The following is a 22,576-nucleotide window of genomic DNA, read 5'->3' as shown; positions in this document are numbered from 1 at the left end:
CATAGGAAATCAAGTTGCACTAGGTCTAATTTCAAGTTAATACTACGCCATTTTAATGTAAAATAAAGTTACTGGGTTCAACTTCATGTCTTTAGACAACATGTATGTCACATCAACTGATGTTGATATGTACGTCAGCTTCAACATTGAAAGTTTCTTCGCCCAGCCATCAATATCTGATACCACCAGGTTAGCTACGTCAGACTCAGTGAACGAATAGAATCATTGAAATTAAATAAATATATATTAGAATAAACCATACAAAATATATCAGTGGTATATATGGCAATAGCATATCTATGCATATAACTGCACGACACCAGTGGTATCTCAACCAATGTAATGCATACAGAAACATATCATCCATGTCGTACGACCTGTGTATCGACATACTTCCAGTACCTCTCGGCACACTTGGCCCTCAGGGCTTTCCCCTTCCATTCCATGAGCAGAAAGGTAAACCCAAAGCCAGACGAGAGAACGGCAACGGCGACAAACGTCTTGAGAAGCCCCTGCGCAGCGATCCACGGAGTGATGGCATAGTTAAAGGCAAAGCTGATGGTGTTCCGGCACAGTATCACCGAAACAATAGTCTCGCCGGCTAGTTCCTTGAAGCAGTCCACTGCATATGCAAGAGCATAACTGCCACCGGCAACATTGCAGTAGCCGCACAGAATGCCACCAAAGAGCAAAACAGCCCAGTGAAGGTGGTAGTATGCGCCAAGGCCCCAGATCAGAAGACCAGCAGGCATCAGAATGCAGTATATCAGCAAACCCCACAGGCGCTGTTCGGGTTCACGGAGACCCTTGGAGCGGCGCGCCAATTTCAAAGTCAACCAGTCGGCGACAGGGCCGCAAATGACACCCGCGATCAGTGTGCCAATCAGGGGCGCGACATACGAAAGACCTACGGTGGCTGCAGAGAAGTTGTAGGGGGCTTCGGCAAGAATAGACGAGGTGGTGGCGTTGTAGACGTTGTACCTGGGCTCATTTAGTAACCGGTTCATACAAGCCGAGAAAAAACAATTACCATGCTAGTGCAAATCCATATGTAAAGCCAGCCCACATTATGTTCGGGAAAAGAAAGAAAATTAGAATTGGCCGATAGGCCATGCGCAAGACCTGGGAAGAGGAAACCCGGGTATACGACCACAGCTTCATTTTTTGCAAAAAGGTCTTTTGGCTAGAAGAGGCTACGCCCGATGGCTGCACCTGACTAAGTGGGACTTTTGACGTGTCCGGGACCTCGTCGATCTTCTCAACTTCGACATTTTCGCGAGTATACATTGATTCCTCATAAAAGAAGAACGCCAAGACAAAGTTCAAGGCCAGGATGAGGGCAGCCCAGTGCTGCACCCAGTGCCACCCGTAGGCATCGTTCATGAAGCCGGCAATTAGCGGGGCAATGAAGTTGCTTGCACACAGCACCAGCATATACCAGCCGATGTAGGTGCCGCGCTCATGGGCGAAAAACACGTCGGGGATACATATCTCCGGCAGCACCTCGACGGGCGCACAGGCGAAGCCATACAGACAGCGTGCAGCAGCCCAAGGGGAATAGCGGTCGATCCAGGCAGTCCACTCGGACACGGCGACGCAGAACAGCAGGCTCAGCAAGATGATAGGGCGCCTCCCAAAGGTCAGGGCCAGCGGCTGCCAGATAAGATTGGTCCAGCCGGCCATTAGAAAAAGAAAGCCGGTTCCGGTGTTGAGCTGGCCAATGGTGATGCCGGTGTCTTCGGAGATGGGCGTCAGCACCGAATACACGGACGTGCCGCCAATGCCGGTGGTGAACACGTAGAAAAGCACCAGACCAACATTGAGCCACTTGCGCCTCGGGGCCCAGTTGAGCGGGTCGTCTGGGGCAGATGAGGGCCTGGGGACGAGGATGATGCCATCGGTCTGCGTTTCCACCAAGCGTAGCGTGCCTGGGGGCAGCACCGCGTCTGCGGGCGGAGGGGCTGTCACGGCCATTGCCAGAAAAGGAGAGCAGCGTGTCCGGTTGACATATGCAGGCTGCCGTTACACAATGGGCGCAGCGAACACTCTTATAGAGTCTGAAGAATGTTGATAGAGTTCAAACGCGAAGCAAAAAAAAGACACCAGAACGCGTGCGATAAGCTCGCGGCCCCACCGTGGCCACGCTGATTGGCCGGGCCCCGCACCAGGCGGATCGCGACGTGCCAGAGACCCAGAGCTCACCAACAACTTAAAACTTATCTCCAGCATAATACTTAATAATAACCCTCCCGTGGCATGACTCCTCGCTCCCCCACATCGCTGCTTGTTTCGACCGACCGACTCACTTCCTAGTGCGAATTCTAGTTGTGGTCTTAGCACGCTCTACTATCTGTCGTTCCCTTCCGCAACAGGAAGGTTATCTGTCGGATTCATGAGCCGGCCCTCTGTGCCGTGCCGCCAGTGAGTGAGACAGAGAGGGAGAGAAAGAACTGCGCGAGAGACGGGCAGAAAGACGGAGGGAGAGAGGATGGGGGAGACGGGCGCTGTCAAGCGCAAGGGCAAGCCGCGAGGGATCCGCCGCGATCGCGACTGTCAGAGCTGCAAGGACCGCGGCATCAAATGTGATCTGAACCGGCCACGCTGTCAACCATGTGTACAGTCTGGCCTGCCCTGTGGCGGCTATCCTCAACGTGTCATCTGGGCCACTGAGACGACCTCCAGGCAGAGACGCCCTTCGGAGACGTTGAGGAGCTCCAGCTCGAGAACAGCAACATTGTCGAAAGAATCGCCCACGATATCACATCCAAAACCCGCGGCCAGTGGCTCGCCCAGCACCCCGGTGAATAATGCTGCTGATGCTGCTACAACGGTAGAAGCCGCCACTGAAGCCGCGCGCGCGCAATATCCGGAAAACCACCAGTATAGCTTTATCAAACGCCTCACGGAATTCTACGAGCAAATCAAAGTAACTGAGCACCAGTCCAACGGAAGTTATCTATCGCCCAAGGCGATAGACCTAGTATCGCGTATCTGGGATTTTGTGCGCGCACGAATGCAAGGCTACGTTACTGTCGGCTCGCCGGAACAGTCGTCTATGGACGCCGTGCGTTTCCATGTCGCGGCGCTGATGGAGCTAGCCGAGGCTGTTGAAGAGGCCCACCCAGTTGCATTGTTTGGAATAGCAGCCTTTGCCTTTTTCGAAGTATGTGATGGGTCCTTTGGGGAATGGCAGCGCCATCTCAAAGGGGCACGCTCCTTGCTGGATATCCACTGCCGCAGCAAGGCCGATCTCGACCAGCTGTCGCGCGATATTAGCGGCCTGACCCATATCGTCGCCCACCTGGTGTGGTTTGACACGATGGGCGCTATCATCAGAGGCAGTCGCGGTCTGATATTCGACGACTGGCATCGGGAGACGCTAATGGACGGCTTCTTTGCCAGGGTTGGCTGTCCGCCAGACACTTTCCGCCTTTTTGTAACGCTGTCCAATACAGAAGCCAGCCTCGATGGGCTCAACCTAAGTTTCGAAGCTGTCGACCAACTACTACGAGCCGAGCCAGAAGCTAACGCTTCAGTGGCGGATCTGACGACGGGCGCCTGGCGCTGCACCGCGGCGATTGCCATCCTGAGCCGGATAGGTGATGCAAACTCGCCATCACGACAACGGGCTCTCTCGTCGGCAGTCGACCAGGCGTGCCGGGCGATTTCCTCGATCCCGCCGACGTCCGGCATCTACATCCACCTGGCGGCGACGGCATACCTGGCGGGCATCAACGCCACGCACGCGCAGCAGTGCGAGATAGTCCGCAACTACTGGCGCAACTGTCAAGAGTCGGACTTTCCACATTACCCAGACGGGCAGGCACGATGCGAGGAGAAGTGGCGCGCCGACGGGCTAGCGTGAATTTTTTTTTTTTTTTTTTTCATTGGTGGGACACGACATATACTGTATTTTCTTCTATTATATATCCATATATATCTATATATACCAGCATCATATACTAAATGACAAAGTATAATTCAATGGAATTGTTTGATTGTCCGGACTATGTATTGTTGCCGATGCGACACCATTGGCCAGATTGTACGGGTCGGGCCCACACGCCGACCGGGAAGCCCCCGCAACGGTCCCATCCAGCTGGGTCGGTTGCCGCTTTGGGAAGGCTACCTACCCTGGCACCTGCCCGAACCAGCCGGCAGCCCACGAGCATAGTTCCCAGTCGGGACGAGTGCAGAACGTGGAGTTCCTGCGGGCTCCTGCCTATTCTGTCAGGCACCACCAGTTCGTCTAGTAGCTCGGTAGTTACTTGCCATCGCGATCCTCTATCATCAACTCACCTTCTTTCCAGCCACGACCCCACCACGCGTACATGTATTAGTTGCGCCAGCGAAGCCAGGCCCGTCTTCTTCCGCCATGTCCACTTACATATATTATTAGAGACTCGTTGATTCCCCCGCTGCTGCCATTGCTCGCTTTTAACCCTCTTTCTTGCGCTCATTGGTACATCGTCCCACTGATCCCGGCTGTTCCAGACATCGGAACTTGGATACGAAGCAATATATAGACTCAGGCCATGTCGGCTGCTGCTTCGTATCAAGACCGCGCCCGCAGCAAGCGATCTGCGCAGGCGTCCCTAATTCCTCCAGAATGGCGGCTGCAATCAGTCCCCTCTGTCGAGGACGCGCCGGACGCGGTAGCATACATCCGGAACAGCAGCAACAAGCTCTTATCGCCACGCGAACTCGCCATCACCGAGATATCAGACATCAATGCCTTGCTGCGCAAACTGGCGAGCCGGCAGCTGTCGTCGCTGGAAGTCACGAAAGCCTTTGCCAAAAGAGCGGCACTGCTACATCAGCTGACGACGTGCTGCACCGAGATCTTCTTTGAAGATGCCTTTACACGTGCCACACAGCTAGACGAGCACTTGCGAAGGACAGGGGAGACGGTTGGCCCGCTGCACGGCCTGCCCGTTTCTATCAAGGATTTGTTTGGCGTAGAAGGAGTAGATACATGCATTGGTACGTTGAAGTCACAGTGCACCCTTCTCAAAGTGGAAAGACAGAAAAGAAAAAAAAAGAGGGGACTACTCCCAGGAAACAGGACAGCTTTGAATTCAAATTGAACTAGTCCATCACAAAACTGACAGGTCTTACAGGATGGGTAGGTCTCACAAACAAGCCGGCAATGCAGGATGGCAATGCAGCCGCAACGCTACGCCGATTGGGTGCTGTGTTATATGTCAAAACCAACGTTCCACAATCGATGATGGTACGTACTGTCTATATTTTTTAGGTTCATGCACGTATCCGAGTTCGCAGTGAACATTGACACCAGCCTGCAGATGTCAGACTCTTATAACCACGTCTTTGGACAGTGCGTTTCTTCAATTAACCGGAACTTGATTTCCGGGGGAAGCTCCGGGGGTGAAGGCGCTTTGATTAGTGGTAGAGGCAGTATACTCGGCATTGGGACAGACATTGGCGGTTCCATTCGCATTCCGGCAAATATGTGTGGCTTGTACGGACTGTCGCCGAGCACCGGTAGACAACCGTACGAGCGAAATGGGTGAGAATTATCTCTGCTCGAGTTTGTTTCAGACTAATTTTTGCTGTGTAGTCCCCGACAAGACACTATTCGCTCAGTTGCCGGACCCATGTCGCGGTCCCTGACAGCTATAGAAAAATACATGGAGGCTCTACCGGCGGCGAAACCATGGGAGATTGACCCACAGGTCATACCCATGCCGTGGAAGTCAGAACTGTGCACGACGACCAAGACACTAAAAATTGGGTACATTATTGACGACGGCGTGGTCAAAGTGCAGCCCCCGGTTGCGAGAGCAGTTAGAGAAGTGGCTGATGCTCTGCGAGCTGCAGGTCACGAAGGTATTTTTTTTCTCTGTTCTGTTTTTAAGTTCCATATTAATTCTGTTTAGTATTTGAATGGGATGCTTCGACTCATGCCTATGCTTATAAACTCTGGGAGACGGCTATTTTAGCTGATGGCGGCGAAGGGTGTCGAAAGCTGTGCGAACTCAGCGGCGAGCCTTTGATCGACGGCATGCTCGTTGGAAAGCCCGAGAACAAGTTGACAATAGAGCAAGCGCACCAAGTATGTTCTTTTTCTGCATTTTAAAAAAGGTTCTGTGTTAATAAATCAGCTCAACGCGGACAAACACGTCTACGAAACGGAGTATCTGCGCCGGTGGGTCTCGTCTGAGATGGATGCCCTGATCATGCCCATCATGCCCTGGGTCGGGTACAAGCCGTGGACATGGGTGAAGAGTCATCAGTATGTGGGATACTCGTCGATATGGAATTTGCTGGATTACCCAGCGCTGGCGATACCTGTGACGACAGCGGACAGACAAAAGGACCGCCCAGATGACGAGTGGAAGAACCATCGACCGAGGAATAAGGGTGATGAATTCAACCATCAACAATGTATGTGTTTTTTTTTTTTTTTTTTTTTTTTTCTTCCGCCTCACTTCATAGTTTGAACCTATTTGTGATTAATTGACCGCGCAGATGATATAAACTTGGTACAAGGCATGCCCGTGGGCGTGCAGCTCATCACGCCCAAGTTGCAGGAAGAGAAATGCATTGCTGTCGCCAAGGTCATTGACGAGGCGCGCTCTCTTCAGCATGGAGAGTCGAAGTTATGATGATATTGATCTTATTTTTCGCTGCTTATATTTCAAACCTAGACATATATGTGTAGATACTATATGATTGTCGAGATAGAATATATCAATTTATTTTGTTTAGAAATAGTCTAACTAGCAACCTATATGGGCCTTGAAATTACCACTGTATCCAAAGAGAATTCTTATCTTTTATCTATGTAGTTATACCCTATTACTTTTAGAATAGACTCAGCTATACTGTAACTAACTATTGAAATTTGAAATATAAATACTTTGCGCAGTACAGTAGGTTGCATAGTTAGCTTGACAATCGAATAATCATTGCTCTGACCTCCTAACCATCCTGTCTGTCTACAATAAGTTAGAGTTGTGCGGGACGGAACCAGGGTAGAACACTAGTTACACTACTAATGAATAACTACTCTGCGATATGCTTGGACTAGTTAAGGACAGCTAATCCACCGTGCCAAGAAATGACTCAAGAGGTTTGATTGCGGGGTTATTGCGGGGTTCCCAGATATAAGCATATTTTTAAATCCAGTCATAAAGTTTATCTATGTATAACATTGAATCAAGCTTTCAGTCATGATCACGGGTTTCAGTACTTGAATCTGGTGTTCAAGAAATCTCAATATGTCGTTTCGCCAGATGTTAATACGAGACCACCATGCACAAGGATCAGATAATCAAGGTCTATTGTGCAATATCACTGGACAGTACATGGAGCCATCTATGGTTGAGTCGTTTGAATTCTTCCCGCAGGCGTTAGGATATGATGCTATGCTCAAGATATTTGGAACAAGAGGTGGGAGTGAGTTATACTCTCCTCGAAATGGCTTGCTTATAAGCAAGCGCATTATTACATATTTCCGAAATTTCTCCATTGTCATTGTTCCTAATGGTGATTCCAACCATGGCCGTTGGGAGACTTTGGTATTGAATGAACAACTCCTGAATGAAAATCAACCTAAAAAAGGGCCAAACATCTTTGATGTCATTCATGGAAAGGAGTTAACTTTCAAAGGCAGACCTCGACCTGCCCCACGTTATGCCTACTTTCACTATGCAGTGGCGAGAATGTATGCAATGGCAGAAAAGAAAATTGATTATTGGGTTGAGCCTGTTCAACGCGGCTATCTTCTAGAGAGAGGGTTATCAGCACTTACTAAGGAGATTACTAAATCTCCTTTAAAGAGGGAAACTCTGCCGGAACTTATGGAACACATTCATGGTGATGGTGTCATTGACATAGGTGGACACGATGAGGTTGCCAAAATAGTAGCAAGTAACCTGAAACAAAGGATGGGATTGGAATCTTAGCAGTCAGTCCAGGAGAGAAGAATTTGCACATGCTTCATTACAGTATATTGTACCGTGGCTTTGTACTTAATGCCGAAGAAGAATGGATGTTTGAAATCGATTATACCACATAAGTTCTTTAAGTATGGTATTACAATGTAATTAGTTATGTATTGTCTCTCGATACAAGTGTACTCCGTGTAGTTTTAAGTTATCCTGCTTGGCATATATCCTGCTAAATCGTCATAGAGATCATATAAATTGCCACACTCTAGTCTCTTTAGTTTAGCTTCCTATGTATGGACGTTGGAATTACCACCGTACCCAAAATGGACCCCTTATCTCTTATCTACATAGTCATACCATGTCACATTCAGAATAGACTCAGCCACGCCCATGGCCAACTATTGAAATGTGAAACATAAATACTTTGCGTAGTATTAACCAATAGCAAAGTACTGTCAAGTTACCACTTCGCTATATTTTTCTATTATTATTCCCTCAGCTAGCATAACCAAACTAACCAACATCTCCTTCTATTAAACTTATACTCAAGTTTAAAATCAATTAAACAAAATTGAAAACCCTCCCCAGAAAATGGCCCTGGACTTTGAATATCTCCGAGTAAAACTCATCATCACGCTCCTCCGCCTCATCTCGTGGATCACAGACATCCTCCCCCTCCGCCGCGATCGTCTGCAATCGCAACTTGCCTACAAACACACACGCCAACGAGTGCTCATCCCTTCTCGCGACAAGCACCGCTCCATCAAAGCCGACCTGTATTTACCGCCAAACCATCATCACGACACTGACAACAAAATCCTGATCAACTGGCATGGAAGCGGCTTCATCTTCCCCGCCCTCGGCAGCGACACCCTGTTCTGCGCGCGCGTGGCTAGCGAGATAGGTATCGCCGTGCTCGATGCTGATTACCGCAAGGCTCCCGAGACGCCGTTCCCTGGCGCTGTCGAGGATGTCGAGGATGTGCTGCGCTGGGTTTTTGATACGATGACGCAGAAATCGACGACGGCGCGTGTGGCAGTGTCTGGGTTCAGTTCAGGTGGGAACCTCGCCCTCGTCGCGGCGAGCGCGTTACGAAAGCAGCAGCAGAAGCAGCAGCAACTTGCTGCAGTTCTGGCGTTTTACCCCGTTGTCGACATGACGCTTGCGCCAGAAGCCAAAAGGGCGCCTCGCGGGGCTGACAGCGACAGCGGCAGTGCTGCTCCGCCACATGTAGCGCGGATGTTCAAAGGCTGCTACTTGCCTAATCCAGCCATGTATGCAGATACCAGAGCGTCGCCGGGGCTGGCTGACACCGCTGATTTCCCATTTACAGTAGCTATTCTCACCTGTGATGGCGACAAGTTGGCGCCGGAGGCGATGGCGTTGGCGGAGAAGTTGAAGCTGGATGGGAAGAGAAAGGTTGTTGGAGAGATGGTGCGCGGGGTTTCGCATGGGTTCGATAAGGGGACTGAAAAGGGAACGCTGGAGTGGGAGCGGCGTGAGGAGATGTATGCTTTGGCAGTGACGATACTCAAGGAGGTTTTCGGTGTTTGATTTAATCGTCACTACCAGGAAGATGGCTTTGAATACAGCTGGTGTTACAGTCACTAATCTATAGACAACGCGATATTGATCATTTCAAATCAAGTCAACTCCAGAAATAAAATACAAGTAGGATTGATGCCGAATGGTGAATGCACACCAGGGTATCAGGTATCAACCAATCGACCAACAAGAATATACGTTGCGTCCAAGTCTCACTCCACCAAAATGTATAACAATATTCTTTCTAAAGAGACAGCGTCTACATCAAAACACAATCGTTGGGGTTTTGCTGGGTCACGGCCGATCGAGATAGTCGCGTCTTTTGCATGCGGGCACTGCCCTTTTTCAGCTCTTCCAGACGTTCTCGCGCTTTGTTGAAGTTTTGGGCTGTCTATTGTCAGTACAGTTATACGAAAGTGACATAACAAAAACTCACACGCTGCTCGCCAGTACCATCGCTTGGCATCCTCCAGGTTCGATGGCACGCCAATGCCAGTCTCGGTAAAGTAGCCCATGGCATACTCGGCCTTGGCCAAGCCGGCAGAGGCCGCCTTGCGGGCCCAGAGATAGGCTTCGGTGTCGCTTTGTTGAAGTATGGTGTCTGCGCCAGTCAAGTACCATCCACTCAGGGCCAGCTCCGACTGGTGTTCGCCCTGCGCGGCCGCACGTGTATACCAGACAATACTCAGGCGTGCGTCAACAGGAAGACCCATGTAACCGTACTCGTATGCCACGCCTAGTCGGTACTGCGAAAACTTGTATCCCAATTCCGCAGCCTGCGTAAACAGTTGCCTCGAATACTGATCGTCTCTCTGAGCAAAGTCCGGGTTGTGACCTTCATATAACAACCCCAACTCGTGAAGAGCATGAGGGTTTTCCTCGTCAGCTCGATCCGCCGCCTGCTTGAGCCATGTCACGGCTTCTCGAGGATTCTTTTGTTGTCCAAGAAGTCCCTTCAACAAGAGGATACCCATTTTGTACATTGCGGGCGTATTGCCCAGCTTGGCAGCACGTTGATACCACTGTATAGCTTTGACGGCATCCCTTCTCGTACCCCCGCCATCGTCCTGGCCGATTTCGCAGCAGACAGCTGTACGGTATGCAGCTTCGGCGTGGCCTGCTTTGGCGGCAGATTGATACAAGTTAAAAGCTTCCTTCGGGTCTGCCTGCAATCCCAAAGCTCCGTGCCCATAGCTATCTGCCATGTAAAACATGGCGTCTGGAAACCCTTCATGGACAAGCCTCTTGACGATCTTGTGAGCGTCGTTGACATATCTCTCTCTATTCTTGGACCGCGTCTTTGAATCCACTCGTCCTTCTTCCCCGATCAAGACTTTCGAGGCCTCGACATATTTCTTGGCCAGTTTCAATGCTGACTTATAATCGTCTGGGTTGCGCCGAACAGTCAATTCCAAACGCTCAAGCTCAATCTTGGTTATAGGCGGAGATCCCGGCCGACCAGCTGGTCCAGGGGGAGCTTGTTGTGGAGCAGCTGGCTGGGGAGCGGGTTGCGGTGGTCCACCGTACTGTCGGACAGGGGCTGGTTTTGCACCAGAGCCCGGGGCTTGATACGGAAGCGGATGAGCGGGCAGAGCATCCGGGTTGTGATTATCCGGGGAATCATATCCTCCTGGTGGGTTGGTTCGGTAGGAAGGCGGCCCGTGAGATCCCATTGACTCATTGCCATTACCGGGCAAGTCAAACTGGAATCCGGCATCTGCAAACTGGTTGGTATTTTCTACGGTGGGAGATGGCCTGTATGCAGAATAGGCGTTGGCCTTTGGCGACTGTGTTTCAGGCGTCAGGTGGTTATCGAAGCTGCCGTTGCGGCGGTGATTAGGCTCGTTTGATGGGGCTGCATCGAAATTAGGCATATCAAGCTCTTCATCGTGCGCATCCCCTTGGTCTTTGAAGTAGTCTGAAAAGACGTCGTGATGTACATACGTGCTGAAAGTCTTGTATTTCAGCTCATCGCGCCCGCCGTTTGGAGCAAGCATATCATTTGCGGGCGCCGAAGGTGGGGTGGGAAAGTCGGCAGCTTCAGCATATGTTGACTGCCCGGGGTATTTTGGTGAGCGAACGGGAGCCGAATATGGCTCCATGGGCATTGTAGCGCTTCTTCCTGGTATTTTCAAAGGCGGCGGTGCTCCTCTGTCTGTGTATGATCGCTGCGGTGGAGGATACCCGCCATTTGGATCACCGTACTCAGAACCATAACCCCGGTCCGGGGGCGGTCTCCGATCCGGGCGGGACGAGTTCGATGTGTGTGGACGAGATGGCGGCGAAGAGAGGTTCATGTCGGCCATTTGTCGTGACATGCCAAAGTCATCCGATCCTCGTCGTCTCGAAGGTTGTGATCCGCCCATGGGAGGGCCATATGGGTCATTTGGAGGCGGTCCGCGCCGGGGAGGAGGGCGACCACCTCGGCCTGGAGGTGGTGGTCCCCGACTACCTGGAGGAGGGCCCCGTCCATTTGGTGGCGGTCCTCGTCCATAGCCTCTAGGGGTGTGGCCTCTTGGAGGCCCTGAGGCTCCCGGGGGGCCTGGGGGGCCTCTAGGATCGGGATAGCCTCGAGGTGGCGGAGGGCGTGAGCGTGATCCTCCTGGAGGAGGCCTATATCCAGGGGCACCCGCAAGGTCGTCAGGTACGTAACCACCAGGTGGTGGTCCTCGCTGCGGAGGCCGTCGCGGCGCCGGGTACGCCATGTGGAAGGATCAGTCGCAGTGAATCGATAGGTAAATATTTTCTGATTGGAGGCGGTCTTGGATTTCGTCAATCGTCATTCATCAGAACAAAGGGAAGATCTGGTCTGATATAGGCAGCAAAACAGCCAAGGGTGTTGTCTTTTGGTGGTGATGCAAGTGGTCGAACGCCCTTTGAAACCGTTGTAGGTTCTTGGCGCTTGGATCGGGTTCTCAGAGCTCAAGGTCGGCCTATCAGATGGACTGTAGTCAGTTTCAAATTCTGTTTAGATGCGTGGATGCCCGGCCAGAGATGTCGGGTTTCAGGGGGCTCGCATTGAAACACGGATTTCGCGCCAGGCAGTCGCATTCAGGGAGCAGAAAAAGACGGTGCAGTAATGCCAACGTACCTAGATATCCATTTGCGTCAACGGTAACAGCAAGGGCAATGCGTGTAGGTCGACTGTAGGAGAGGGGTCGTGGCCTTTTTTTTCTCGGAGACGAGATCGGGCGGGCCAGAAGACGGCTAGTAGAAGTAAACGGAGCAAGTAGTATAGCACTTGGAGAGCGAAGGAGACAGCGGAGGAAGATATAGACAAAAGTCCACAAGGGCTCTGTCACAGACTGAGTCAGCCCTATGCCGGAGGAATAGCGACTGACATCTCCTGAGGGCAGCAGTGAGTACCAGGAGGTCGTCGCGAGAAAAAGGAAGTGGGGCCGGTAGATTAATTGCATCAACGATTCCTTACGCCCCCGGCAGCCCACGTGACACGCGGTCACTGCCCATTGTCTGCCCTGGCTTTGGGGTTGTCGTTGCCTGAAGTAACTATTTTCTCCTTTGTTTGTGTGCAATTTTTTCTTTGTATATTGGTGACAATGGACTGATTTGATTCCTTTGATTCATTTGGTGCCTCAGGAAGCCGTTCCAGTGGGGCCCACATGGGCAGCTGTGATTGGTCACCAGTGCCCCCCCGGGTCAGGCACCGACGCTCGTCATTGAATGCCCATTTAGACGTCCTGGCCAATGGGAGTGCCATGCTGAAATTATCGTTCTCCACTACGCCGGATACGGCTAGCGACTTCTCGCCTCTCCGGCCTCGTCTTCGTCCTTGCGCGCTGCATGGATATTGGATGTTGCAGAGTAACAATATTGGTTATGGTGTTTGCCAGGAGAGCGAATCACCTGCTCTCGTCTTTTCGTCTCGTCTTTCTGAAGTCTGTAGAGTGCTTGCGACAGGCTGCCGAAAAAACGCCACACGATCTCCCCCCCATATTGTCAAACAAAAGGTTATCTCGAATGTCACCAATAAGAGCACAAAGAATGCCAGAATCAGCCGATGATATCATGAGAGGATAAAGTGGTGGTCAGCCACACTCGTGCAGCCACATAGTGCTGCGCCACCGTCCCGAGCTGTCACTCGGCGGCAACTGCGCAGACTCGCGATGCTTGTCAATAACTGCTGCACAATCGCCCTGTGTTCTACGCTTGAGTGGCGTTGTCTCAGCCACATCCGTTCTGTTTCACCGAACTCCATTGAATCAATTCCCACTTGTTTTTGTTCTCTTTCGTCTTCCACAATGCCGAACGCAGGCACCTGGCTGAAGATGCTCGGCCTGTGAGTTTTCCATCTGAGATTTGAACGGCAGGGACTATGCTAATACCATATGCGCGACTCGCAGTGGCGCCGCAGTGAGCATTGGAGGGCCTATGTTTGTACTATATATCCGTCCCACCGACGAAGAGATATTCCAAGTGAGATGGCGCCGCTTTTGGCCCGGCATATAGGTGTTAACCGTCTCGTCCGTGCTAGAAATACAACCCGGAACTACAAAAGTCGTCCATCGAGGGCCGCGAACGAAGAGAGCAAGAGTACGATGACTATGTGAATAAACTGAAGGAGTGGTCTAAATCAGACAAGTCAAGTGAGTCGGCGCAATATATATATATATATTTTTAGAGCTGTGAAGAATTTCCTATTGATACAAGGATCGACAGTCTGGTTTGCCGTCAAAGAAGAAGAAGCGCGCCGCAAAGTCCAAGTAGCCGAGTCAACAACACAAGCCAAGGAGGAGCAAAAGGCACAGCGGGACGAGATGCGAAAGGAACTTCTCGGCGAGAAATGAACGACGTAATGGACAAAAAAAACTAAACAACAGCAGGAGGACAAACACAGGGCAAGTCGGACAACGCCCGTTGGCGGAATGCTGCTGTGGCGGGTTTTCGGCGATAAATGTGAAGCCGGTGTACTTATTATCTAGTTACTACTTAGCATACATGTATTATATCTCGGGCGGACAATCACTTCTCCACAGTTTTGATAGCCGGAAAGCAAAAAAGTACGTAGTGACACAGTCCACTACTATTGTCTCTGCCACCACAGTGATTCGCCGGCAATTTCCTGGGAATCGGGTTCTATTTCCCCGTCGACCTCGGCAAGGTAAGTCGGTGTGAGCTCGCAAAGGACAATCACGATAACAAAACAAGCTAAGCAGTACTCTAATCAACAAGTACAAAGTAGTACGTTCCGAGAGGTCACACACCCGTCCCAAAATAGTATATGCTGTGTGTTTCCAGTGCCCCGCAGGCTCTGATTGGACTAGAGAGATCACTTGTCTCAGACAATTCACATTTTATTTAATTATTTTTTTTTGCAAGACTTAAGCTACGGATTAGTGGTTCCGCTACTTTAGAAACAGCAATAGTTTGCTGATCCGCCGGCAAGTTTACGTAGGTGTGCTTTTTTTTTTAAATCAAAATTCTGGATGATAAGACATCTTTTGCGCGCGGTCGTAGAATTAACCATCAGCCACTGCATGTAGCTTCCCGTGCGGCTCTGATACAGTCGAAAGTATGACCCGGTAAATTCTGCGTTTTTGCAAAAATGAGAAAATACCGGGAATAGAAAATAAAAATACATACAAAAAACGGAAAGAGCAAAGGTACAGTATGGAATACGTCATTCCGCCAAGCCCGGTCTTGGCGCCGTTTTAGCAACACAGCAGCCATGTGATTGGCTGGGAACCGGGCTCACGGACGGCGGAAATGTCTTAGACTCGCTGGCGATCGACAGTGCTACGGAAGTTTCTTGTTCTGGTCACCATTGGGTCAACATTTTATCCAGCCTCTTTATTGCCTATTGCATCATGTCTCAGTCTGCTTGCCCACTTGGGAAAGTCCGGCATTGGGCCTGGTGTATGTTCACCGGTATGCCGGGATGCACACACCATTAATAGAGCTCGACTATATAAGAGCCGGTTCTCCGGGTGTCGACATCAATTGATCAATTAACATTGAAACACCGCTTTCTCTTGCACTTTATAATCTCTAATCTGATAATTTCTAATCATCTAATATATTCCTCCGAACCAACAATGAAGCTCACTTCCATCCTCCCCGCCACCCTCCTTGCCGTCGGCATCACCGCGCTGCCCGTTGAGAAACGCAGCAGCACAGGCTTCAGTGCCATTGCTGCACGCTCTGGCTCGCCCATCCATCTGCTACCCATCAATGCTGCCGGCTCTGGTCTGTACGTGGGCGGCTCACCGTCAACCTACTGCCCAGACATGGTCGACCCTTGTCCGCCGGGCAACGAGACCGTCTTTGCGAATGCATTCAATCTGGTGCGTACTTGTTGAATTTTTTTTATTTTTTTTTCGGTTTGTTAACAGCTATATCAGTACGTCGAAGTCCCCGGTGGTCAAGCTCTCTTCGTCAAATCCAGCGGCGCCGTATCCTACACCAGCCCGCACTCAATCTCCATGCCTAGCGGATCCCAACAAGGTCCCTTTGACTGGGTCAAGGGCTCGCCGTTTGGCAGATATACTACCACTAGCTTCGGCGCTGACGGCTTCATGGCCTGTCCCGATTACTCGACCAACACTACTGCCTGGCAGGTGTTTGCCGCTATTAAGAATGCTACTGTGCCCACGGGCAATGTCGAGGATTGCTTGGGTTTTGATGCTCTGACCACTCCGTACTCTGGCAGCATTCCTACGTGGGAGTATGTTTAGTACGAGAAGGACAGACTATTGCATACGTCGGAGTTTTGGGTACGAATACATCATACATTAGTTGATATACAACGTGACGGAATCGTTTAATTACTTAATCTATGTATCACTTTAATGTTCTGAATGGGATTTACGTGACATGATGATGAATACGAAACATAGTGATATGTTATTTCGACAATTTGAAAGAAAAATGATTATAAATAATATTCATATTTGAATAGTAGAACGACAGTACGCGCAGAGAGAGTACATTTTGCAACAAACATTCTTCGCTCTCCCCGCCTCTCTAATCACACCAAGCCACTATATCATACCCAACAATCTATAATCTACTGCGAAGGCTTGACCTTGCTCTCGATCTTGCTCTCGACCGACTCAACAACACCCTTGGCACTACCCGCCGTCTCCTCGGCCAGATGCTTTGCGGCTTCAGTGGTCGATCCTTCCTGGCTGCGGCGCCACATTAATATTCTCGTCACCTGGACGAGACCGGTGCATCCGAGGAAGAAGTTGACGGTAGCCAGGCTGTTTTTATTAGAATTAACATTTGTCCTAAAAAGGAAGGAAGAAAGAAGAACGTACAGGATGTTGCGAGGCTTGATGATCATGCACCACCGTGTCCAGATTGCGCCAGTGGCTGTCAGGGCCAGGTTTTGAGTGAGCGAGAGCTTCTCAGCTGGACGAGACAGGTCGGAAATTCCGGCAATGACGAGACTCCACTGTGTTATTGTTTAGTTATATCACGTTTTGCAACTTGGTGTTTAGTTTGTGGCTATACCTTCATAACGGGGGCCCTGCACATGTACTCGTTAGTATAATTGTCACTATGTTTTGTTAAAAAAAGAAAACACACCAGAAGTGAACCGTCTTTACGCCAACAGGGCTGTTCCACATCTTCTGGAAAGTTGTCTGCTCGACACCAGCTGCACTGGCCTCGCTGCTCGAGAACCGGAATCCCTTGGCACCATTTTGGCGAAAGTTGCGGAACGCAGCGCGCGAGTTGTTCAGGAAACGGAATCCGACACGAGACGAAGACATGGCGATTGTTGTGTTATTGTGTAGGAGGCGGTTGAGGAGGTTGTTGGGACGGCCGATGTCGTCCGATTGGGGAGGCTGGGTTTTGGCCGAGTTGGGCGATAAAGAGTAAGTAGGGGGCGGTGTACAAACGTCCTTTTCAGAAACACAACTCTAACGGCCTGTTGTCACTGACTCCAAATCTAATGAACAAAAAGGTAGAAAAGAGAGGTCGCCCACTTATCACACCGTTGCGCATCGGAAGCAAAATCGGAGCCCGCGCTTTAACTCCGCTGACATAATCAGCACCTCCCCCTGATTGGTCGGCCAGCCCCGGCACGATACCCGCATCGAGCTTCGACCATAACGACGTTCCGTATTCAATATCAATCACAAAACCCTAGAACTTTGTACGAACAAGACGACGAAACAGGGCGGCGCGCGCAGCTCATCATGTCCGGTAGATACGCCTTCAACAAATCGCTCAAGGAGCTGCGGTTCCTGTTTTGCCAGACTTCGTCGCACAGCGATGCCACGCGGTGCGTTTTATGCAACCCTTTTTTTTCCTCTTTTTCCGCTTGAACCCAGACTGACCATGTTCAATTCATTCGTGTATAGATCTTTCTTGAATCGCGCATACCCTACCATGAAGAAGAATAACCCCTACGTGCCAATTCTGATCCGAGAGGCGTCCGGCACCCAGCCCACGGTTTTTGCCAGATACGGTGCGTCTTGACATCTTGTGAGAATGGTGCAGAGCAGAATACTAATTCAGAACGATTGTCTGTACAGAATTGGGCAAGGAGAAACAAGAGATTTTGTCTGGTACGATCAATTCCAATATTGAACCACTACAGAACGCCAGACTGACACGAATGTAACAGGTTTGTCGGATAAAGAAATCGAGGAGAAGATCACAAGTCTGGTGAAGCAATAGACGTGGATTTTTATTGTTGGAAATGCGGTAAAACGATAGAGGGTTGGTTGGGGAATAAACCAAGGTTCTGAAACTCGAAATTCCGTGGCGACGGGCCGGGGTTACGCTGTACTTGTATATTTGAATGCGACACGGATATTCGATTATAACAGAAATTGACTGGTTATATTCTTACATATGAATCTTCATATCTGACCAAAATATGCATATTAACATAAGACCCGAACACCAAAAATTCAACGCCAGTTCCACAAATACTATGCAAATGTTCCAACGTATACGAACTCCCCCAACAAATATCAATTGATGTAAATGCGACGTCAATCACTCTTCCTCTTCAATAGTAGCAAACCGCTTCAACATCTGCTTCAACGCCGGCCGTCTAATCGGCTTTGGCAGAAACATGTTCATCCCGCTGTCCATGCAGTCCTTTATATTGCTCTCCTCTGCAAACGCACTCAGCGCCACAATCGGCGCCGAATAGCCTATCTCCCGGATCAACCGTGTGCTTTGGATCCCGTCGACATTGGGCATTTGGATATCCATCAAAATCAGATCAAAATTGTTGCCCCCCTCGGTCATGGCTGCTTTGACTATGTCGTATGCTTCTTGCCCGTCCTTGGCCAAGGTCACGTCATATATATCCTCTAGTTTCAGCATGCGAAGCACGACTTCTTGGTTGACTACGTTGTCTTCGGCGACGAGAACTCGAATTCTCGAGCCCTTTTCAGATGGTGGTGAGGATGGAGTCCCCGTCGTGTTTCCAGCTTGGAATTGGGTATCGGCAGCATTGGTCACCCCTGAGACGGTGGTTGTGGACGGTGGTTGTGATTGTGAACGCGGCCGTGCAGTTGCAAAAAATGAGTGGCTGAGACCGACCAGTCGAGGCTGCAGATCTTTGGTTTCAGCAGACTTCCCAGACTGACTGTTGCCCGTGGCTGGTCGGCTGTTGGGGTCGTCAGAGAGTAGAACATAGCTCTGCGGCCTGGACCCGGCAAGACTGGAGCTGCGCGTGCTTGGAGCCATTTCTTTAACAAATTTCAATGGAATTTTTACAGTAAATGTAGTTCCACTGCCAATTGTGCTCTCGAGATTGATCGTCCCCTTCATCAGGCGTGATAATTGGGAGGAAATGCTCAACCCAAGACCCGTGCCACCGTATTTTCGGTTCAAGCCAAGATCTCCCTGCATAAAAGGGTCAAAGACTTTCGGCTGTAGATGAGCCGGAATACCTGGTCCGGTGTCTTCGACCTCAAATGAAAACTCCAATGTCCTGTAATTAACAGCCGGCTCTCGGCCTCTAGAGTGATCAGATGTAAACGTAGTAAGCTCTGTCTCTCTGGACTTGAAAGACGGGGTTCGCTCTCGAAAACCAGAGCCATGTCTGGATTCGAACGACACTTTGGCGCTGTTGTCTCGCGGACTTTCGTAATCTCCAAGGCATCGGATCCTAACCTCGACTCTGCCGCCTTCGGGAGTAAATTTCAGGCTGTTGCTGACGAGATTGATGAGAATCTGCAGAATCCGATGGTGATCGCCCCATAGAACCATATCGCTCAATCTACCAGTTCCGGGAGGTCCAGCGGGAGAGCTTATGGGCACAATCGGCTGTTTCTCTGACAGATTATCACGGCAGAGCGTATCTGCTGCCACGTTGGGCGCGCCAAAAAAATCCACAGAGAAATTGACACGCCCCTCGCGGACCTGCTTGTCGAAGATGGTCAAGATTTGTGATTTGATATCAGACAAACTAAACTCCTTCTCATCCAACCGAATGGCCTGTTCAAGCTCATTCTTGCTAAAAGTCAACAAATCATTCAGCAGGTTAAGAAGAAGATCGCCCGACTTGTACACGACTTTGAGCGATTTCTTGATTCGGGAAAGATCATCCTCGCCCATGCAAACCGCACACATGCCGAGAATGCCGTTCAGTGGCGTCTTCAACTCATGGGAGATGTTGGCAATGAAGAGAGTCTTGCTTTCATTGGCCGTTTCCGCTGCCCTTTTGCTAATCTCAAGCTCGCGCGTCCGCTCTACAACGCGTTCCTCGAGTCTAGTGTATTGAACCATCAGCTCATCAGACATTTCGTTGAACGTGCTCGTTAACTCGGTCAATTCATCCGTTATAAAATGCTTGGATTGTTTGACTTTGAGTGGCACCCTAAACGGCCTCTGGCCGTCTTCACTGTCTGGGTCCTGTGGCGTACGCCATCTGCCGTATATGGCATTCTTCAAAGTGACGAAAAACCCATTGACTCTGTCGATTTGCGGATGGGCACCGTGACCATTCGCAAACCCGGAATTATTGACCGAGTCCGTACTTGCGTGTGGATCTTGCGGTGCCGGCTGAATCGCCTTTTCAGTAGCGGACTTCAGCTTCCTGATCGGGGTGATACAGTAATGTGCCAGCGGAAACACAACCAACGCGATGAACCCTGCCGTTCCAAAGACACAAGCCAGCACAATTTTCCGTAGTTTGGCGACTGGGGCGAACGCCTGCGAGTGTGTCTCTTCCATTATCACCACCCAATCTACTGCATCGGTGGGTGGGCGAGCAACTCCAATGGCGACGTCACATCCTTGTTCGTTTTTGGTGTCTAGAGAGCTTGTCACATGATTAGACGTGGATTTTGGATGAGCGAGTATGTTGAGGACTTCTGGGTAACTCTTTAACGCAAACGAAGTACTGGACTGGCGGTATTGGCTATGTCGGTCGACTTGGCCTGGTATTACAGACGGCAAGAAAACGTATGTTGCCAACTCATCTTCTAGGGCTGTGTCGTTGTAATTGCTCTCTCCTACTGTGGGGAGTGAACCCCCTAGGAAAAGGTTCGACTGATCGGCAGGACCCACGAGAAGTACCAAGCCAGTGTTGTCGATATAATCGCGGTTTTCCAGTGTCGATTGAAGGCTAGAAGCACTGGCAATAAATCTGAATTCGGTGAGCAGAGAATCAAAAACCGGAGTGAGCATACTCACGTCGCATATCCTAGAATATCCGTATTTGATGTATTGTTGATAATGGGCAAGGTAAACGAGAGCAACGAGAAACTGGCATTGACATGCAGCGGCCCTAGCAACAAAACGGAGCTTGAGTTTAAGGGGAAGTTCGGGAATGCTTTTGCGGATGTCTCGTTAGTCGTTGCATTTTGAGGATCCACGCCATCGGAAAAGGTATATGTTATGTTGGGATACAGCGCAGGAGGGTATCCAAGACCAGGATCGCCGAGGGCCACAGCCTGAATAAAACGATCCGCCGGTCAGTGTGACGAGAAAAAAAAAGACTGAAAATATGATACTGACAGATCCGTTTGCATAGGTGTACGGGAGAGAAATCGCTCTTCCCACCGCACTCGTGACATTTACCAGTCCGTCTGAATTACCAGCACCATTTCGGGAATATATAATCGTCTGATAAAGGGCTGCATAGCCCCGGCTGCCCAGCGCAGAATCTAAATCGGTGATAGCATTCGTCCAGTTTGCGTCTGTGTTGTTTCCACCGTAGAACCTCTTCAGTGCGTTCTGGATCAAGAGGCGAGTAGCAACGGTCGTGCAGGTTGCCTGAATGAGCTGCAGATCCGAAGCAATCTGGCCTGCTTTGAGGGATGCTGTCAAAACCAGACCTTGTGATCTGTATAATTAGTCAGTACACTGCAAATGACAAGCGTATCCAAAAACTAGAGAAAACGAACTTGACCCCAGTGACAAAACGGTAGTTATTTTCCCACTATATCATAGAGAACCCCAGTGAGCATCGACAACCAGACAATAGCAAAACATGTTCAACGTACAGTTGCAATAGAGATGACAGCCAGTCCCACCAATGAAGTAACCAGCACCAGCAGCCCAAGCTGCAAGGCGATGGGAATCCGCATTCAAACCAAGTGCTGTGGGTATATTGTTGCTAGTAACATGATATTGTCGACAGAGCAGCAGCAGCAGATTGAAAAAAAAAAAAAAAAATCGGATGAAGAAGAGAGAAGAACATGTGAAGTCGAGGTTTCGCTTGTGTTGCCCGCAAGCCAAGCAGGCCAAGCAGGCCGACAGCGGATGGTCTAGACCGCGTGTGCCCAACAAGATTGATTGGCTGCATGCGGGGAGATTGCACATATGCGCTAGTCTTAATCTAGATATATTATGTGGGTCTGTATATAGGTTACTATTGGTCAGTTGGAAGATATGTTTAAAAGCTTAATTTCTTATCATTTACTTTTTCCACTGCCTATTAATCCGGTATTAGTTTTCCATATGCATTTAATAATTAATAACAAGGTTTTCCTGTCTGCATTGGTGCCGACTATTAACTATGCTGTCCTATATTGGAGTAATACATGTATTGTTTCAGTTGCAGTGCCCGGGATGAACTCCGATCCCTCCGGAATTCCTCCGAACATTTGAATACTCTGCTGACCTTGTATTAATTGATAAAGCGGAGTATTCTTGTTCGTTGGAATTAATTTTGAAAAACA

General features: G+C 49.9%; 11 protein-coding genes across 11 annotated transcripts; 7 read left to right on the top strand and 4 right to left on the bottom strand.

Moving 5' to 3' along the window:
• Positions 1-359: 359 nt before the first annotated feature.
• On the bottom strand, positions 360-1,974 carry TRUGW13939_04292 (uncharacterized protein; the record flags this gene model as incomplete). The annotated part of the gene is made up of 2 exons (XM_035487469.1): positions 360-981; positions 1,031-1,974. The coding sequence occupies 2 exons, from the start codon at positions 1,972-1,974 to the stop codon at positions 360-362; spliced, it is 1,566 nt and encodes a 521-aa protein (XP_035343362.1).
• Positions 1,975-2,488: 514 nt separating this feature from the next.
• Positions 2,489-3,865, top strand: TRUGW13939_04291 (uncharacterized protein; the record flags this gene model as incomplete). The annotated part of the gene is made up of 1 exon (XM_035487468.1): positions 2,489-3,865. The coding sequence occupies one exon, from the start codon at positions 2,489-2,491 to the stop codon at positions 3,863-3,865; it is 1,377 nt and encodes a 458-aa protein (XP_035343361.1).
• A 670-nt stretch (positions 3,866-4,535) lies between these two features.
• TRUGW13939_04290 (uncharacterized protein) lies at positions 4,536-6,629 on the top strand (the record flags this gene model as incomplete). The annotated part of the gene is made up of 7 exons (XM_035487467.1): positions 4,536-4,983; positions 5,121-5,233; positions 5,307-5,530; positions 5,582-5,850; positions 5,901-6,076; positions 6,126-6,408; positions 6,493-6,629. 7 exons carry the CDS (start codon positions 4,536-4,538, stop codon positions 6,627-6,629), a joined length of 1,650 nt encoding a protein of 549 aa, XP_035343360.1.
• Positions 6,630-7,244: 615 nt separating this feature from the next.
• On the top strand, positions 7,245-7,931 carry TRUGW13939_04289 (uncharacterized protein; the record flags this gene model as incomplete). Its single annotated transcript, XM_035487466.1, has 1 exon — positions 7,245-7,931. One exon carries the CDS (start codon positions 7,245-7,247, stop codon positions 7,929-7,931), a length of 687 nt encoding a protein of 228 aa, XP_035343359.1.
• Positions 7,932-8,507: 576 nt separating this feature from the next.
• TRUGW13939_04288 (uncharacterized protein) lies at positions 8,508-9,470 on the top strand (the record flags this gene model as incomplete). The annotated part of the gene is made up of 1 exon (XM_035487465.1): positions 8,508-9,470. One exon carries the CDS (start codon positions 8,508-8,510, stop codon positions 9,468-9,470), a length of 963 nt encoding a protein of 320 aa, XP_035343358.1.
• A 250-nt stretch (positions 9,471-9,720) lies between these two features.
• TRUGW13939_04287 (uncharacterized protein) lies at positions 9,721-12,166 on the bottom strand (the record flags this gene model as incomplete). Its single annotated transcript, XM_035487464.1, has 2 exons — positions 9,721-9,848; positions 9,898-12,166. 2 exons carry the CDS (start codon positions 12,164-12,166, stop codon positions 9,721-9,723), a joined length of 2,397 nt encoding a protein of 798 aa, XP_035343357.1.
• Positions 12,167-13,720: 1,554 nt separating this feature from the next.
• Positions 13,721-14,266, top strand: TRUGW13939_04286 (uncharacterized protein; the record flags this gene model as incomplete). The annotated part of the gene is made up of 4 exons (XM_035487463.1): positions 13,721-13,758; positions 13,823-13,895; positions 13,954-14,065; positions 14,139-14,266. The coding sequence occupies 4 exons, from the start codon at positions 13,721-13,723 to the stop codon at positions 14,264-14,266; spliced, it is 351 nt and encodes a 116-aa protein (XP_035343356.1).
• A 1,248-nt stretch (positions 14,267-15,514) lies between these two features.
• On the top strand, positions 15,515-16,153 carry TRUGW13939_04285 (uncharacterized protein; the record flags this gene model as incomplete). The annotated part of the gene is made up of 2 exons (XM_035487462.1): positions 15,515-15,763; positions 15,812-16,153. The coding sequence occupies 2 exons, from the start codon at positions 15,515-15,517 to the stop codon at positions 16,151-16,153; spliced, it is 591 nt and encodes a 196-aa protein (XP_035343355.1).
• A 332-nt stretch (positions 16,154-16,485) lies between these two features.
• TRUGW13939_04284 (uncharacterized protein) lies at positions 16,486-17,194 on the bottom strand (the record flags this gene model as incomplete). Its single annotated transcript, XM_035487461.1, has 4 exons — positions 16,486-16,681; positions 16,739-16,875; positions 16,935-16,950; positions 17,010-17,194. The coding sequence occupies 4 exons, from the start codon at positions 17,192-17,194 to the stop codon at positions 16,486-16,488; spliced, it is 534 nt and encodes a 177-aa protein (XP_035343354.1).
• Positions 17,195-17,623: 429 nt separating this feature from the next.
• Positions 17,624-18,107, top strand: TRUGW13939_04283 (uncharacterized protein; the record flags this gene model as incomplete). The annotated part of the gene is made up of 4 exons (XM_035487460.1): positions 17,624-17,709; positions 17,789-17,895; positions 17,963-17,995; positions 18,055-18,107. 4 exons carry the CDS (start codon positions 17,624-17,626, stop codon positions 18,105-18,107), a joined length of 279 nt encoding a protein of 92 aa, XP_035343353.1.
• A 324-nt stretch (positions 18,108-18,431) lies between these two features.
• TRUGW13939_04282 (uncharacterized protein) lies at positions 18,432-21,982 on the bottom strand (the record flags this gene model as incomplete). Its single annotated transcript, XM_035487459.1, has 5 exons — positions 18,432-21,039; positions 21,087-21,346; positions 21,411-21,738; positions 21,800-21,834; positions 21,899-21,982. The coding sequence occupies 5 exons, from the start codon at positions 21,980-21,982 to the stop codon at positions 18,432-18,434; spliced, it is 3,315 nt and encodes a 1,104-aa protein (XP_035343352.1).
• Positions 21,983-22,576: the final 594 nt, after the last annotated feature.

Source organism: Talaromyces rugulosus, chromosome II (genome assembly GCF_013368755.1).
Source record: "Talaromyces rugulosus chromosome II, complete sequence".
Classification (NCBI taxonomy): Eukaryota; Fungi; Ascomycota; class Eurotiomycetes; order Eurotiales; family Trichocomaceae; genus Talaromyces; species Talaromyces rugulosus.
The sequence above is the reverse complement of the archived record's forward strand: the minus strand, read 5'-3'. Positions and strand labels throughout refer to the sequence as shown.